This window comes from Culex quinquefasciatus, chromosome 2, assembly GCF_015732765.1.
Source record: "Culex quinquefasciatus strain JHB chromosome 2, VPISU_Cqui_1.0_pri_paternal, whole genome shotgun sequence".
Lineage (NCBI taxonomy): Eukaryota > Metazoa > Arthropoda > Insecta > Diptera > Culicidae > Culex > Culex quinquefasciatus.
Genome location: NC_051862.1, coordinates 107,220,442 through 107,238,597, shown reverse-complemented (window position 1 = coordinate 107,238,597; position 18,156 = coordinate 107,220,442). Strand labels below are relative to the sequence as shown.

At 43.8% G+C, this 18,156-nt stretch overlaps 1 protein-coding gene, 2 long non-coding RNA genes and 1 pseudogene across 7 annotated transcripts; 1 reads left to right on the top strand and 3 right to left on the bottom strand.

Moving 5' to 3' along the window:
* Nucleotides 1-643: 643 nt before the first annotated feature.
* On the bottom strand, nt 644-1,076 carry LOC119767315. The gene is made up of 2 exons (XR_005277449.1): nt 880-1,076; nt 644-801 (listed from the first exon to the last, which is right to left on the bottom strand). It is a non-coding gene; the product is annotated as an uncharacterized LOC119767315 (long non-coding RNA).
* A 4,451-nt stretch (nt 1,077-5,527) lies between these two features.
* Nucleotides 5,528-13,441, bottom strand: LOC6042145. Of its 5 annotated transcripts, XM_038255634.1 has the most exons (4): nt 13,403-13,441; nt 6,935-7,041; nt 5,808-6,840; nt 5,528-5,737 (listed from the first exon to the last, which is right to left on the bottom strand). In XM_038255634.1, exons 3-4 carry the CDS (start codon nt 6,340-6,342, stop codon nt 5,547-5,549), a joined length of 726 nt encoding a protein of 241 aa, XP_038111562.1. In that variant the 5' UTR covers nt 6,343-6,840; nt 6,935-7,041; nt 13,403-13,441; the 3' UTR covers nt 5,528-5,546. The 5 variants fall into 5 exon arrangements, with proteins under 5 accessions (XP_038111562.1, XP_038111563.1, XP_038111564.1 ...); XM_038255635.1 differs by lacking the exon at nt 13,403-13,441 and adding an exon at nt 7,135-7,248 and having other exon boundaries at nt 5,808-7,041; XM_038255636.1 differs by lacking the exon at nt 13,403-13,441 and having other exon boundaries at nt 6,899-7,240.
* A 258-nt stretch (nt 13,442-13,699) lies between these two features.
* On the bottom strand, nt 13,700-14,234 carry LOC119767313. Its single transcript, XR_005277448.1, has 2 exons — nt 13,932-14,234; nt 13,700-13,857 (listed from the first exon to the last, which is right to left on the bottom strand). It is a non-coding gene; the product is annotated as an uncharacterized LOC119767313 (long non-coding RNA).
* Nucleotides 14,235-15,186: 952 nt separating this feature from the next.
* On the top strand, nt 15,187-16,375 carry LOC119766180 (annotated as a pseudogene).
* Nucleotides 16,376-18,156: the final 1,781 nt, after the last annotated feature.

Here is an 18,156-nt window from a genome sequence, read left to right as displayed (position 1 = left end):
ATAGTTCGTGTTCCAGGGAGCAACCCAGGAACAACCAGGGAACCGAAGAGTGCGAAAAGATCCGTCAAATATTAAGAATGTTACAGATTTCATAACACCACCGCTGAAAACTTCAACTTTTTCTTTAAGATCTTCGGCCAGCACTTGCTGCTACTGCAGAAAATATTGAGGCAGGCTACTCTCATGTAACCACCCAATAAGAATTTTGCTTGAGCCTCGACTCGATTCGGGCTCGATCTCGAACCAGATCGACTCATGGCTCGAGCCAAAATTCTCAGTGGGCAAGTAAGCTACCTGAAGAACTGAAGAAGTGTTATAAATTCTGTAACATTCAAAAAAGTGCATCGTTTTCTAAATGTCAAGCTTTAAAATGTACTAAAAACTGCTGTCCTCATTCAAACTGTAGTGCTGATTGATCCCAGTCTATGGAATTGAAATAATTTTGAAAATTTAATATCATTATGCCAAATGACCATTATGCCAAATGGCCATTAAGCCAAATGACCGTTATGCCAAACTCCATTATGCCAAACGGCATTATGCCAAATGGCGTTATGCCAAACGGCATTATGCCAAATGGCATTATGCCAAATGGGATACACCCCCCAAAAATGATTCCCTTCGAGAAATAATAAGAACAAGACGCGTTTCCACACAGCATTATTTATTTCCAAATTATTTTCTTTTCCTGTGTTGGGCATCCTTCAAGGCGGAACATTCAAGAATTTAGAACTTTCGCGGCGCTATCCATGGCTCGGCAACGAGGCTCGAGCTCTCGCACTCCCGAGTTTGTTGATGAACCTGAAAAAAACAGAAACAAATTTGTTTAAAAATTTGTTACTCAACACTTTTGTAGCAACCAGCAGCAACTATTCGTACCTGTTTCGAAGAAACAAAATGATTTAACGGTGGAGAACATTGAGGGCCGGTTCCAGTTGATTCAGTCCACTAGGAGATGGCTAACTTGTAAAATCGGGATCGGGAAGAGCAGCAAGCTTTTTTTCACATTTTCACCAAATTTTCTGCGTTTACTTGCAAATTAACTGATTATAAATGAAAAAAGTGCACGGTTACAAAAAATCCCACTTTTTGGAGTTCAGAAATCGCACTTTTGGCAGTTCGCTTAAGCGAACTCGAAAAAGTGTGATTTCGCGAACTCGCAAAATGGTGAAAATCACCAAAAAATGAGATCGAGTTGCCGAACTGCCAAAAGTGGGATTTTGGACTTAGCGAAATTTTTGCAAACTTTTTGAAACCTTTCATTTTGTCATTTCTTTCAAGTTTTCTGATACAGGTAGTTCGCGGATTGGATCAGGTAAGCGAATTCCGTCGAAAGTGGCAGAGGTGGCCAAGAGCAGTCGGTTCCCCGGAGGACTGGCTTTGCAACGGATTTATTGGAGTTGGAAACCAATCACTGGAAGATGGATTTTTTGGCAGTGATTGCATGAGGAATCCGTCACACCGGTGGACCAGTTCCTCTTGCCAAATAGGGCAGGCCTGCTTAATTTGGCAAGAGGAATTGGTCCACCGGTGGACGGATTCGTGGGCAATCTTTTGCAGGAGGAACTGGTCCACCGGTGGACGGATTGCCTGCTTAATTTGGCAAGAGGAACTGGTCCACCGGTGGACGGATTTGTGGGCAATCTTTTGCAGGAGGAACTGGTCCACCGGTGGACAGATTGCCTGCCCAATTTGGCAACAGAAACTGGTCCACCGGTGGACGGATTTGTGGGCAATTTTTGCAGGAGGAATCCGTCCACCGGTGGACGGATTGCCTGCTTAATTTGGCAAGAGGAATTGGTCCACCGGTGGACGGATTCGTGGGCAATCTTGTGCAAGAGGAATCCGTCCACCGGTGGACAGATTGCCTGCCCAATTTGGCAAGAGGAACTGGTCCACCGATGGACGGATTCGTGGGTAATCTTGTGCAGGAGGAACTGGTCCACCGGTGGACGGATTGCCTGCTTAATTTGGCAAGAGGAACTGGTCCACCGGTGGACGGATTTGTGGGCAATCTTTTGCAGGAGGAACTGGTCCACCGGTGGACAGATTGCCTGCCCAATTTGGCAACAGAAACTGGTCCACCGGTGGACGGATTTGTGGGCAATTTTTGCAGGAGGAATCCGTCCACCGGTGGACGGATTGCCTGCTTAATTTGGCAAGAGGAATTGGTCCACCGGTGGACGGATTCGTGGGCAATCTTGTGCAAGAGGAATCCGTCCACCGGTGGACAGATTGCCTGCCCAATTTGGCAAGAGGAACTGGTCCACCGGTGGACGGATTCGTGGGTAATCTTGTGCAGGAAGAATCCGTCCACCGGTGGACTGTAAAAGTTTGCACCGTTATCTGGGCATTTTGCAGGAGAAATCCGTCCACCGGTGGACGGATTGACTCAGTTGGCAAGAGGAACTGGTTCACTTATGGACGGATTCCTCCTACAAAACATTGCCCAAACCAAACCCAGAAAAATGATCGTAAGTCTTTTGGGCACGGGTTGGCCTACCTCGAACCGGAATTCCGCGCCCAGGAAGTGCGACAAAATTCTACGAAGCATTCCATTTTTTTTCGTACCGTATGGTGATAAATCTGCAACGGATATCACCGAAAACAAGATTCGCAGTTGGTCCACTTCGGACGCGGAGTTGACCACGTATCTGACATAAATTTTCTTCTATTTTTACATCATCTCGGGAGATCTGCCGCTGCTGCTGGCGGACGAAGTCAACCGGATATTGCTGGATCTGCAGATGCTAGGCGAAGAAGAACTTCCGGAACATGTGTTTACCCGGTCGACGAAGTGCTCTCCAAGGTCAACAAGCTGTGCTTTTGCACGAAATTCGTCGGCAACGACTGCTCAGCGCCTGAACAAGACAAAAACAAACACCGGTTGATAATCCAACGGCGCAACATCTATTTCTGCAACAGTTGCTTAATCGCAAGGAGCTCTCCGACTCGGCGTCCGCCCCGACTCGGCGTCTTCGACGGCACCCCTGCTTCTTACAAACCAGACAACCGGAGCAGAACTCCAGGATCAAGTGGATCGATTATGAATTGCTGGTATGATCCGTGACGTGGCGGAAGCATACGAGCCAACGTGAGCCGCAACTCGGACTTTTCAGACATTAGTTCAATGATTCGGTACTCGACGAACTCGTTGGCCTCGCTGGTAAACGCGACCCGTAACAGGAGTACTACCGACTCGCACGGACATCTGTGGGCTAGTGCGCTGGGACCGGCGCTTGGAGTTTATGTTGCCATGCCTTCTTGCCGGGTCTACCCGCACATCAACCGCCTACAGCCAGCATGTTCTCTTAGCACCATCCGGAACATTTTTGACCAAGTAGCAGGTAAGAAGCGTCTTCAGTGTAACTCCCGATCAGCACTAACGTTAAACTTCCTATTTCCAGCAAATCATCGATATCTCTAGCGAGAAGTAGGAACAGCCAACCTCCTCGTCCAACCAGTGACACAAGAAGCGGACAGCGCAAGCAATGCTCAGCAAACAAGTCCTGCGATCGCTACCTTCGAAAAGCCGTACACCGCGTCCGACCGGCCAAAACACCAGACCCGCACCTACAGCAATGAGGTAAGACTTGTTTCAACTAGCCGTGCCTATGCTGTGGCCTCACCGAACAGACGCTAACCGTTGCATTACTTTCAGAAGCACTACCAAGCGCTACACCGATCCGAGTTCGCTGGGCAAGCACCGATCGCCGATCTGCCACACGTCCTGCGGAATATGGTTGACCTCGGCGGTCCGGCCGCAGGAGGTTCTCGGAATCCTAGGGGGGTGCCACTTAAGGTTTTCGGAGCGGATTTGGATCGGCTCCAGAATTTTCAGACCCGATCCAACTTTTAAAGAAGATATGGTTAACTTTTTTGAGAGTGCAGATTTTGACGTTTTGAAACTTCAAGCTGTTTGTTTATGTTTTGTTTATATTTATCAAACGTGGTCGCGGAAAAAAGGATGGTTTTCGTGGCCGATTCCGAACGTTATTAGGTTCGCGGAAGGAACTAGAACGGCCCGGTCTACGAAGAGTTGCTGGCGATAATCGCGGATAAGCCAGTGTTTATTGTCATGTCATGTTCCCGAGGAGGAATTTCTATGGCAGCTGCTTCAGGGAATGATTCCCACTTTGGTTTGATCTTGGTAGCGGTGTCCCCTACAGGGCATTTCCGGAATCTATCGTGAGCAAGTACCGCAGGAAGCGGGAGCACCAAGTGGAAAGTTTGAAAGAGAGGCAGGTCTCGGCGAAGCAAAGGCGAGTCGGATCGCATCCTGTAGGAAGGAATGTCCGCAGAGGATCCATCCCGTTTCCCTATGCCTGAATGATGAATGATTCATTTAAAATGTTGGCTATTGAAAAGGAGCTGATGGACCTTTTGCCACGGGCCGAGGAATACTTTGGCTGTATCCGGTTGAAAGCTGGCCTCCCGAAAGCGATCAACAAATAATTAAACCTTACCTTTCATGATGAATTCTTTCCCTTTCCAGAGCTGTCATCCATAAGCAACGCTTACTCCAACGTAATTTATTCCCAACGAGCAAGGCCAGGCGCGAACTTCAGCAAGAATTTGTGTTGATCACATGGCTTTCTACCTCTTCGCGGCGACCGCTACCGAGGACCTGAAGGAGCGGCGGCGAACTCTAGCCACAGCAACCTAAACCGGCCCATCAAGGATTCCAGTCGTACTCGGGCATGAAGTCGAGCCAACCGCCAAGTTCTTCTAGCAACTAACAGTCCGGCCAGTAATCATCGTCGGCGAACGCTGGCTCTGGTAACGCCAATGCCATGGGCCATTTCGCTGAAAAAGGCGAACGTGCTCGGTCCAGCCGGACTCGGTCTTCCGACGAGTATATACGGCAAAAATCCCACAAACGCTTGCCCTTACCTGCCATCTAGTCACCGAGGGCTAGCCGCAGACTGGTCGGACAAATCCATCAACCCGGTAGCTGCGTCGACCTCGCCTGCTGCCGTCCCAGTTGCACCTTCACCCTACCCCTAGATGCTGTCCTATCCATAGTCGGCCGTCCCCGTACCAGTTATGAAACAGCTCGATCCACTGCACCAACGGTACATGATGCTGAACCAGAAACTCGGCCAGGACACTCGGAATACACAAGACCCCATACGGTAAAGGCGGTGGTGACAGCATGGCCTTGGCGAGGACAACGACCACAGCTGACAGAACAGAACCCAGCAGTGAGCAACTACCACCTCCGACGAGGGAGTCCACTGGTGGTGGTGGCGGCATGGGCGTAGATGTCGTGATTCGTGAAGCGGAACGGACCCGTAGTTTGGGGCACATCATGGGAGCTACCAATCGGGGAGGCGGGCAACGGTGATTTTAATTTTAAAGTGTCTTTTTTTCGCGCGTTTATTTAGTGAAAGTGGGTGTTTAGAGGCAGGGAATAATGGTGTTTTGAAATTACCTAGAAAATCTTGAATATTGAGAAGATTCTGGCTCATTGAGAGCAAATCGATCAGGCCAATTGTAAAAGTATGTACAATTTTGGTGTAAAATTTGTAATGCTAGGTAACACATTATATTTGTAATCTTACTGAAAAATAACTGTATTTAACTAGAATTGCTCTCAATAAAATGAAATCTTCTCGTCCTCGAGCGGGACCTTGTAGTCGTACGTGATCTCCTTGTTGACGCCGATCGGCTGCTACGAGTAGATCACAATCTTCTTCTCCAACTCGATCGTGATGACCTTGGTGTAGCAGTTGGGCTGTGGAAGAGAAGAGAATTGAAAAGGATTAGAAATGGAATCAGAACTCAACTATGCAGAATCTTCTCACATTGCAACTGTGGTTGATGAACCGGGCCAGGTTGCCATAGTTGGACGCGTCGATGATGGTCTCCATGTCGATCCGGAACAGGTACGTGCTGCTGATGCCGATCGCTTCGTACTTGATCTCGCGCAGATCCGTCACCGACGGGCGCACCACCTGGCTCACCTACTCGATGACCATCTCGTCGGCAGCGATCGATTCCATCGTAAATAGTCGTGGATTGCCGATTTGGCAAACTTGAGCTGGTTTTTGCGGAACTTGAGCAGATCGGACTCGGTGCTGGCGCTAGTTCGATTGGGCTTCTCGCGGAAGACCCTGCATCTTGGTGACGGCCTTGGCCGTTTCGATGTTCTTCAGGTGGTTTTCGGCTGCCGTACCGCACAGATGGAGGTATGTGGCCTTTTCCCGCGGGTATATCTTGCAGAAGCTTTGCGTTCGCACTGACCAGGTCGAGTGCTGTTTGATGTTCATAGCTTTGGCGGATGTACTGACCGTCCTCGGCGTCGAACCCGCGAGATAGGAAATTGTACAGCATGGACATCTGTGTCCGGATATCCCGCTCGTGGTACTTGGGCCGGGCATGAACGTGAACTGCTGCTGACCTGCGGCAAACGTAAGCAGGGCCTGCTGCTACGAAAAAGTGGCTGCCGCGGCGGCAAAGGTTTGTAGTGTAGCTACTGCCACCGCAGCTGCTTTGTCCTTCTTGTACTTGGCCTTGGGGGCGTTCGGGTCTTCCTTTGGTCGACCTGCAGATCGCTGGGTGGGGACGACTGGCGCGACCTCAGTCGCAGTCGGCTGCTGCTGCTGCTGAACCTCCATGGGCAGAAACTGGTGGGTTGCCGTTTCGGACAGATCGAACGCTACCTGGTACACACCACCCTTGACTGTCGAGTAGTTCGGCGACGGCCAGCGGGTCTTCTAGGAAGATAAGACGCGATCAGACACCGCGATCAGGAACGCCCAGACTGCTGTACAGGCAAACCAAGCAGCACAGCACCGTGTTGTGGATGAAACTGTTCTGGATGAGGCTCAAGATGACCTGCGGGAAGGAATATAATTATGTTGAGGTTTAGATCATCACATTAGGAATCTTTAACTGAAAAATATACGCCAACATCCGGGTAATTACGTACTCCTTCATAAGCGAAGACTCCACCACGTCCATCCGGTGCGTCTGCAGTGTGATCCCCAGCGCCTGCCAAAACTGGCCGGATTTTCATCCAGTTTGATCCCCAACTACCTGTAATCGATGCACTTGACGATTATTGTGTCCAAACAATTTGAAATGACGAGAACATCGCTGCCAAATCTAATCCCAACTTATTCAGCAAACCTTCTCACAATCTACCGGAACCGATTCCAACATCAATTCCTTCACGGACACGCGCAGAAATAATCCGATTTAGAGATTTTTTGCAACGGAAACAAAAACACGACGTTTGTTTTGTTTTGCAAATTAAAGTTTGACAGCTTGTACACGGTAGAGTGAACTTCACGATTTTTAGCTCAAAACGTTCATAGTTTCAGATCGGATTCGGAGCGAGTTTCGAAGCGTTTGGAGGGTTTGGAGCCGATCAAGCGGTTTCAAACCCGAGAAACCTGCCGGAACCTAAGTGGCACCCCCCTAGTCGGAATCGCTTCAAGAATCGCATCAACAATAATGGTTCTCTGATGAGTCCAACATCCCGGAGATCAACAGCCAACGCCACTTTGAGCTCGTCGGGTTTGACCGGCAAATAACCGATCTCAAAATGGAACCGGGCACGACTCCGCCTTTGCCCATCGCCAAGAACAACTGTCAGACGACAGATTTGATAGGTTTGCGAACTCCGCCGCCGACGTGTGTACGATCTCGACTATGCGCCCGCAGCAACTACAATTCGTCGTCCTACGATTCGATGTCACCAAGAAGCTCACGGCGGTCCAGTGTACGGAAATGAATGGAGGCCAGAGTTTGCTGCTGCCAATCCTCGCATCTGATCTCAACGAATTTGCAGCGTTTTAACCAGAGCAACAGCAGCAGATGCATGGTCAGGTAGACTGAAGGTTTTCGGAGCCGGTCAGACAGGAATCTCAAGACCAGTACCGCCAGCAAGTTACACCCCAACCAGGAAGTCGTGTTGGACGAGGTCGAAGAGGGTGAAATGACCGAGAACAAAAAAGGCCACGTGACAAAACTGCTTCCTCGCCCCAGTCCTCGAAGGACGCAATCGGCACGTAGGTGAACATTACCTCGGCGGCTAGAACAACTTCCAGCAGCACCGCTAAGTCCTCCTCCTGCTCCTTCAGATCACGGTAACAGAACAGGCCGGATCTGCAGATGAAATATGTATAAATATATTGTATTTTCTAAAACATACTTTTATAAATAAAGACTTCGTTGTTGATTTATTTTCACTTAAATTTAATTCAAATCGGATTCCAAAAGAAAAACCAAGAGCGCCTGAGAATAGGCAACCTCCACAGCACCTGAAACCAGTGAAATATTTCGTCATGCTCGAACTCAAAACTTCATGAAAATCATGATATTCACGGAAAACCGGCATTAGTCTTTAAAGACTTATTTTTAGCCTTTTTTGAAGTTCGGTCAGTATTGTCAGAAAAAGGCCTAAAAATTAGTCTTTTTTCGGGCCTAAATTTTAGGCTTTTTTTAGAACTTAGTGCAAAACTTAGAAAAAGACTAAATTTAAGGCTGTACTATAAACTTTGGTTCACGATTTGACATGTCAAATCAGAATAAGTTGAAAGTTGCCGGTGGTGGTTGCTGTTCGTCGGACGGGGAAGGATTTTGGCCAGTTTGCAGGTAAGTTTTTGTGTTTCTACTGCCGGAAGGTTCGGCAGGAGTGAGTAAGCGGCCGAACGATAATGTCTGCTGTTTACCGGGTTCCCAAATTCCGGTCCTCGGTACGGTGGAGGAGGACGGGAAGGCGCGAATTGAGCCGTGTTATTTGCGGATGGAGGAGGGAAGGAACTTTTTTTGTGGACGGCGTTGTGTTTCGGAGTGCTAGAGGAAGTTTTGAGTGCGACAACAGAGGACAGAAAATCTCGGAATCAATCCGCCGGGGATTGAATTCCAAAGTGGAAGCGAAAAAGAACAACGAGGCGGGAGTGGACAACCGATGGTGGCGGTGAAAATGACGGTGGTGGTGGTTGTGTTTGTGAATGAGTGTGTATGAGTGGTGTGTGTGTGTGTGTGTGTGTGTGTGTGTGTGTGTGTGTGTGTGTGTGTGTCAAAATGTAATAATTTAAAAATTCAATCAAAAATTCAGAAATTCAACAATTTAAAGATCAAAAAATTTAAGATTCAAAAATTCAAAAATTTAGATTTCAGAAATTGAATAATTCAAAAATTCAAAAATTCAATAATTAAAAAAATCAAAAATTCAAAAATTCAAAAATTTAAAAATACAAAAATATAAAAACACAAACATACAAAAATACAAAAATTCAAAAATACAAAAATACAAAAATACAAAAATACAAAAATACAAAAATACAAAAATACAAAAAAACAAAAATTTAAAAATAAAAATCGAAAATTTCAAAATAAAAAGCTAAAAAATTCTTCAATTCTTAAATTCCTAAATTCTTAAATTCTTAAATTCTTAAATTCTTAAATTCTTAAATTCTTAAATTCTTAAATTCTTAAATTCTTAAATTCTTAAATTCTTAAATTCTTAAATTCTTAAATTCTTAAATTCTTAAATTCTTAAATTCTTAAATTCTTAAATTCTTAAATTCTTAAATTCTTAAATTCTTAAATTCTTAAATTCTTAAATTCTTAAATTCTTAAATTCTTAAATTCTTATATTCTTATATTCTTATATTCTTATATTCTTATATTCTTAAATTCTTAAGTTCTTAAATTCTTAAATTCTTAAATTCTTAAATTCTTAAATTCTTAAATTCTTAAATTCTTAAATTCTTAAATTCTTAAATTCTTAAATTCTTAAATTCTTATATTCTTATATTCTTATATTCTTATATTCTTATATTCTTATATTCTTAAATTCTTAAGTTCTTAAATTCTTAAATTCTTAAATTCTTTTATTCTTTAATTCTTAAATTCTTAAATTCTTTAAGTCAGATCTTCGAAAAATTGAACTTGTCAAACTACGCCAATCTAGTTCTGAGCTAAACTGTTAAATGAACACAATTTAAAAAAAACTATCAAACTCTCACAACTCATCTTCAAAATATTGATTTTTTTATTTTCAGGTTAAAGCTGTACTCATCCGTGAATCTGTCGTATTCCGAAATTACCGAATCTCCGAATAAAAACATTTTTTTATAAAAATTTAGATAATATGCAACAATATTTTACTTTCTACCGTTTATTCCTGCCATTTTGTCTTTTTAGGCCTAAAAATAGGTCTTAATCAAGTTCCGCCATCTTGGATTATGTCCACTTTGACCCCTCGCATTCCATGCAAAAGCCTAAAAGTTAGTCTTTTAAACCTATGAATAAGTCTTTTTAGGCCTAAAAATAATTCTTAATCAAGTTCCGCCATCTTGGATTATGTCAGCTTTGACCCCTCCCATTTCCTGCAAAAGCCTAGAAATTAGTCTTTTAAACCTTTAAATAAGTCTTTTTAGGCCTAAAAATAAGTCTTAATCAAGTTCCGACATCTTGGATTATGTCCGCTTTGATCCCCTCCCGATTCCAACAAAAGCCTAAAAATTAGTCTTTTAAACCTATAAATAAGTCTTTTTAGGCCTAAAAATAAGTCTTAATCAAGTTCCGCCATCTTGGATTATGTCCGCTTTGATCCCCTCCCGATTCCAGCAAAAGCCTAAAAAATAGTCTTTTAAACCCATAAATAAGTCTTTTTAGACCTAAAAATAATTCTTAATCAAGTTCCGCCATCTTGGATTATGTCCGCTTTGACCCCTCCCATTTCCTGCAAAAGCCTAGAAATTAGTCTTTTAAACCTTTAAATAAGTCTTTTTAGGCCTAAAAATAAGTCTTAATCAAGTTCCGCCATCTTGGATTATGTCCGCTTTGATCCCTTCCCGATTCCAACAAAAGCCTAAAAATTAGTCTTTTAAACCTATAAATAAGTCTTTTTAGACCTAAAAATAAGTCTTAATCAAGTTCCGCCATCTTGGATTATGTCCGCTTTGATCCCCTCCCGATTCCAGCAAAAGCCTAAAAAATAGTCTTTTAAACCTATAAATAAGTATTTTTAGGCCTAAAAATAAGTCTTAATCAAGTTCCGCCATCTTGGATTATGTCCGCTCTGATCCCCTCGCATTCTCGAAAAAGACTAAAATTTAGGCTTTTTGACGATAACATAAAGCCTAAAATTTAGCCTTTTTCGTACTAAAACGAAACTAGTCTTTTTAAGACTAACCCATCATTAGGCTTAAAATGACTTAACACGGTTAGGATCGATAAAGCCTAATTTTAAGTCTTAAAAGACTAATGTCGGCTTTGCGTGTTCATGAAGATCGACCCACTAAACCATAAAAATGGTTATATGGGTTGAACTCGAATTTTCATGATAATAACCATAAATATGGTTTTATTTGGTGAGCGTGTAGCAGCAGAAACAGAGCGACTTGTTTGAAGCGTGAAAATTTCAAACACAATGAAACGTCAGTTCAAGCTGTCAACCGTCCAGCAAGACGAGCACCAAAGTTCTTCGAATATATAAGGTGTGTCTGATTTGTCACAATAAATGGATAGTAAAGTTACCTAATATCGAAACAATTTGGCAATGCAGAAATGTAATTACATTTGAAAAATGCTGAAATAATTACGCAAATTTTTAACTAATCAAGAACACGAAAACAAAATACGATTTCTGTAATAACGTTTTCAAGTCAAACAGAAATTCGTCATACCTTTTGATTCCTAAATTTTTGGTCGAGTATTACTGTTCTTTCAGCATTGTATTATAGATGGATAAGTATTGTAATATGATGCCTAAAGTATATTGTAATGATTTTTAATAAAATGTGACAACTTTCAAAATTACCAAAAGATATCTGTGGTAGGTTTAGTAATTATCTTGACATTATTATTTTTGTAACTTCAAACTTTAAAATGCTCGAGATTGTTCATCTACACGTCCTTAAAGTGTCCCATACTTAAAATAAATGAAATTTTGATTCATTTTCGAGAAAAACGAAAATTAGTGTAAGACGGCTCTTACGGCTTTTTGAAAACTTACCCGAGAAATTGACAAATTGTCGAACAGTCAAAATGTCAAAATGTCGAAATGTCAAAATGTCAAAATGTCAAAATGTCAAATTGTCAAAATGGCAAAATGTCAAAATGCACGGACAGGTGAGAAATCACGCACAATCTACGAGAGGGAAACCCGCAAGAAATATTCGAGCTTTTTCAACCACTTTTACACCAACACATGTATACTTTGTTTTCTTGTATTAGTGAACTCATTCATCTTATAGTTTGTTGATGTATTAATGCGAGTAGCTTGCTTTTGCGCCTGTATGAGTGAGATGTGCCCATGCCCAAAAATGGTTCCCTTCGAGAAATAATAAGAATAAGACGCGTTTCCACACAGCATTATTTATTTCCAAATTATTTTCTTTTCCTGTGTTGGGCATCCTTCAGGGCGGAACATTCAAGAATTTAGAACTTTCGCTGCGCCATCCATGGCTCGGCAACGAGGCTCGAGCTCTCGCACTCCCGAGTTGATTGATGAACCTGAAAAAAACAGAAACAAATTTGTTTAAAAATTTGTTACTCAACACTTTTGTAGCAACCAGCAGCAACTATTCGTACCTGTTTCGAAGAAACAAAATGATTTCACGGCGGAGAACATTGAGGGCCGGTTCCAGTTGATTCAGTCCACTAGGAGATGGCTAACTTGTAAAATCTCAGCCAAATTAGCCTTCCGCAGGGCCAGCGGGAAGAGCAGCAAGCTTTTTTTCACATTTTCACCAAATTTTCTGCGTTTATTGGCAAATTAACTGATTATAAATGAAAAAGTAGCAGCAGAAACAGAGCGACTTGTTTGAAGCGTGAAAATTTCAAACACAATGAAACGTCAGTTCAAGCTGTCAACCGTCCAGCAAGACGAGCACCAAAGTTCTTCGAATATATAAGGTGTGTCTGATTTGTCACAATAAATGGGTAGTAAAGTTACCTAATATCGAAACAATTTGGCAATGCAGAAATGTAATTACATTTGAAAAATGCTGAAATAATTACGCAATTTTTTTACTACTCAGGAACACGAAAACAAATTACGATTTCTGTAATAACGTTTTCAAGTCAAACAGAAATTCGTCATACCTTTTGATTCCTAAATTTTTGGTCGAGTATTACTGTTCTTTCAGCATTGTATTAGATGGATAAGTATTGTAATATGATGCCTAAAGTATATTGTAATGATTTTTTAATAAAATGTGACAACTTTCAAAATTACCAAAAGATCTGTGGTAGGTTTAGTAATTATCTTGACATTATTATTTTTGTAACTTCAAACATTAAAATGCTCGAGATTGTTCATCTACACGTCCTTAAAGTGCCCCATACTTAAAATAAATGAAATTTTGTTTCATTTTCGAGAAAAACGAAAATTAGTGTAAGAGGTCACGGTGGCTCTTACGGCTTTTTGAAAACTTACCCGAGAAATTGACAAATTGTCGAACAGTCAAAATGTCAAAAGAAGTGGGAAATGCTTCCATGCACGGATAGGTGAGAAATCACGCGCAATCTACGAGAGGGAAACCCGCAAGAAATATTCGAGCTTTTTCAACCACTTTTACACCAACACATGTATACTTTGTTTTCTTGTATTAGTGAACTCATTCATCTTATAGTTTGTTGATGTATTAATGCGAGTAGCTTGCTTTTGCGCCTGTATGAGTGAGATGTGCCCATGCCCAAAAATGGTTCCCTTCGAGAAATAATAAGAACAAGACGCGTTTCCACACAGCATTATTTATTTCCAAATTATTTTCTTTTCCAGTGTTGGGCATCCTTCAGGGCGGAACATTCAAGAATTTAGAACTTTCGCGGCGCCATCCATGGCTCGGCAACGAGGCTCGAGCTCTCGCACTCCCGAGTTGATTGATGAACCTGAAAAAAACAGAAACAAATTTGTTTAAAAATTTGTTACTCAACACTTTTGTAGCAACCAGCAACCAGCGTACCTGTTTCGAAGAAACAAAATGATTTCACGGTGGAGAACATTGAGGGCCGGTTCCAGTTGATTCAGTCCACTAGGAGATGGCTAAATTGTAAAATCTCAGCCAAATTAGCCTTCCGCAGGGCCAGCGGGAAGAGCAGCAAGCTTTTTTCACATTTTCACCAAATTTTCTGCGTTTACTTGCAAATTAACTGATTATAAATGAAAAAGTAGCAGCAGAAACAGAGCGACTTGTTTGAAGCGTGAAAATTTCAAACACAATGAAACGTCAGTTCAAGCTGTCAACCGTCCAGCAAGACGAGCACCAAAGTTCTTCGAATATATAAGGTGTGTCTGATTTGTCACAATAAATGGGTAGTAAAGTTACCTAATATCGAAACAATTTGGCAATGCAAAAATGTAATTACATTTGAAAAATGCTGAAATAATACGCAAATTTTTAACTAATCAGGAACACGAAAACAAAATACGATTTCTGTAATAACGTTTTCAAGTCAAACAGAAATTCGTCATACCTTTTGATTCCTAAATTTTTGGTCGAGTATTACTGTTCTTTCAGCATTGTATTAGATGGATAAGTATTTTCCCACCGGAGGTCGCGTACGTGTACTTTGTACACAGTTTGTAAGAGCACTTGTAAGAAAGGCGAAAACACGCGACTTCCCGAAGGTTAATATGATGCCTAAAGTATATTGTAATGATTTTTAATAAAATGTGACAACTTTCAAAATTACCAAAAGATATCTGTGGTTAATTATCTTGACATTATTATTTTTGTAACTTCAAACTTTAAAATGCTCGAGATTGTTCATCTACACGTCCTTAAAGTGCCCCATACGAGGGGGATGACACTCCGCGATTTCATTTAAATCGTGCCAAATCGCACCAAATTCCATCATCATTGCTCATCGTACCTTCATCGCGGTCGTTTTCCGCTCATCGTGCCAAATCGCGCCAGATCGCGCTCATCGCGCTCATCGTGCTGAGATCGTGCTCGAATGAAAATTTTCATTCATGCTGTCAGAGTTGCCAGAAAATATTCGTTCTAGCAGTTTTCCATGAAATTGGGCACACTGCTTCAATGTTTATTTTTGTTGATTCGAGCAGTCTAATGTAAATAAACGAAATTTCTTGTGTTTTTTTCTGGACGGAACGGACGGAATTTAACCTGCGATGACCTGGAGCAAGCATGTTTCGGTTTTATTAATTGTTTAATTGTTTTCTTCCGTTTGGACAGGACGTGAATCAGCGGGAGAGTGATGGTGGGGACGGAGACGGCGCTTCGACGGCCGCCGCGGCGCTGCTTTAGCGTGACATTCTGTTGGACATTGGTGGCGGAACCGGCAAAAGTATTTGGCCATTGCGACAAGCAGCTTGTCCATCGTAGATAGTTAGCCGTGGCTGCGAGGTCTGTCTTCGTTCAGGATGAAAAGTTCCAGCTTCCTGGAGGACCGCTCAAGCTCAGGGACGGAACGGCGATGAAGTTGAGTTCAGTCAGCGGCGAGTTGAACTCGTGAGGATTGTTCAGGCAAGCTCTTGCCGATTCGCTGTCCAAGCTGCAATCCGGCGGTGGAGTCTTGTCATCGTCGAAACACTTCGCAACTTACAAACAAATGTCCCCACGTTACCAGCTGGCCATCCTCCTCCCGTTCGGGTACAACATGCGCGTCGATCTGAACATGGTCGTGGACACGAAGGAACAGTTCTACAGACGCAAGCCTCCGACCGCATCCTCGACCCCGAACCGGTGTGTTCCGTGACTTTCTCGTGTCCACCCTAACATTCCAGGACTGCTATCACGTTTCGGAGCGACACGAGTCCTTCTTGGATTTGTCGCTCCCGATTAATTTGGAAAACCGCAACCTTCGATCCGACGAAAAGGCAGCCCTGAACCGGACTACGGCTACCCACTTCCGGCGGAGCCACCCAAAAACCACTGAGCAGCCGTGAACAATGGCGCATCAAGACGGCGTTCAAAACAAAAAAAAATAGCAACTCTACAACGAATCTACTGCCACCGCAGCAAACGGCGAACCGGAAGGTGACGACAAAGGCGCCGCCGAATCAGACAAGGACGACGACGGCTTGTCGGACGCGGACGTCGATGACAATCTGACCGACGATACGCAGCCGAAAAAGGTCGTGGACCAGAACGGCAACCAGTCGGCAGGCGATCCGAAAAAGCGTGACGATGCGCCGGAGAATCTGAACAAAGCAGGCGAGTCGAAGGTGGTTAGCGAGCTGTGTCTGAGTGCCGAGGGCGTGAGATGAGCATCGAGCAGCAAGAAGCGAAGGGCAAGGCACAGCGAGAACGGATCGTGAGTCATGCCGATTGGGGCAATACGCAAGCGCCGCGATACCGGTGCGAAGGCAACAAGTATCCGATCCAGTCACCTGAACGCGTTCACCGCCGTTGAGTTGATGGCCGGGAACAAGATGTGTGCTTGACCGAGCGGATCAAGAGCCGGCCGTTTACGACCCAGGCAAGCGCGTCCAGATGGTGCTGGTTGGCTTTAGTATTCGTTCGCGCCAACACAAAGTGTCCAAGGGCGCAAGCCGCTTCGTCCGTCGGTCTGTACCGTGCCAGCTGTACATTCACCGTATTGACCGTCAAATTTCCACACGACCTCAAAAACAACCTTGTTCAAACCGCGACAGCACTAGAGCTATGACCGGCACCAGATCTGGTCCCGTTTTCACCGTCCACCTTCCGGTGCTTTCGGATGATGACCTCTTTGGAGCGTGTCTGCTTGCACCATGTTTGGTGACCGAGATCAGCTCCGATGTCGTAGTGCCGGACGTTTTTTAGGCTCGTCCTGAAGCTACACGACATAATTAAACTGTGTTTATTTCCTTTTTTTTCTCGTTTTTCAGCTTATCTTTTTTTTTAATTCACGACTTTCGCTTATTTAACGATATTTTTTTTATTTATTTTAAAAAAAAATGTGTTTAACCAGGTTCACTCTATATTCTTTTGAATTTTTAAACGCATTATTACTTTTTTAGTACATACTAAGTATTTTCTCATAATCTAGTAACAAGCATTTTGATCTAGGTTTTGATTGCTTTATTTCTGCTATGTTCGAATTTCTAATAAAATTGTGCTGCACTACGCCCACGATGCGAGCTTCGACCGCGTGTTTGTGACGCGGCCCGATACCGCAATCGGTTCTGACTGCCGTGGTTTCAACCGGGCAGCTGCGTCTCCCGCTCGGATATCTCCTCGTCCCTACTGGGTGCATCTCAATCTTCCGCCAAAACATCCGGTCAGTCCAACGGCGCCTCCTCCCCATCGTAGCCCTAGTTTGCTAACGCAAACTCCTGTGAATCTACCACCTCCTCGGTCAATTGGCCTACCTGCTCTGGATCCAGCCATATGGCGGAGACGGGTATTGCGTAGTTATGATGATCGTCGGTGCTGGAACCGCGGTAGCTTGTTCGCTCTTGTAAATGTTTTCAATCATGAGAAGATTTTCTCTGTTCCGCCGTAATTGTTCCCACCACCACCACCGTAGCTGAAGTTGTTGTAGTTATTTGGCGTAGGATGTCTGGAATTGATGTGGCCGGTACTTCCCGGCACTGCTGTGTTGAAGTTCTCGGGTGGAAAGTTGACCGGTGGTACAGACCATTTGTTGTTGCTTTGTGACAATTGTTGTTGTTTTGTGATTGTCGATCGTCGAGCCCCGGGACTTGAACATAGGTCTGTCGTCACCGCCGTTGAGGCAACAATCTTCGTCGTTCCAGTTGCACTCGTTCTGCTTGTTCCACATTTCATCTCGCGACGGTCCTTCTTCTTTTCCCGCATGCAACATTTTTTTTGCTGTTCCGCAGGGCAGGGCGATTTTGTCCTCGACTTCGTCCGTGTAGAACCGTATGTTATGGCCTAGCTACGACGGTGCCCACCGTTGGATCAGGCACTGCCGGTTGTGTAGTTCGCCGTTTCATCAGTGATGTGGACATCACCTGCAGTTTGAGCTGCCGGTGGTTCCGTCGGTTCTTTTTTAGTGTAGATGAAGGTTCAGCTCAGCAAGGCTCGCGAGATTGTTAAACGCGTGTGTTAAAGTACCGGTTGAATGCTTCCGGATTCAAGTTCAGATCCCGCTGAAAATTAGAAGCTGTTTTTTTTCTATTGAGCGCCACTTACAGAGGGAAGATTTTTGGGAAGATACTTACGTTGTACTTGTATCACCCGGTCATACATGACGATCGTCGACGGGGCCATCTTCTAC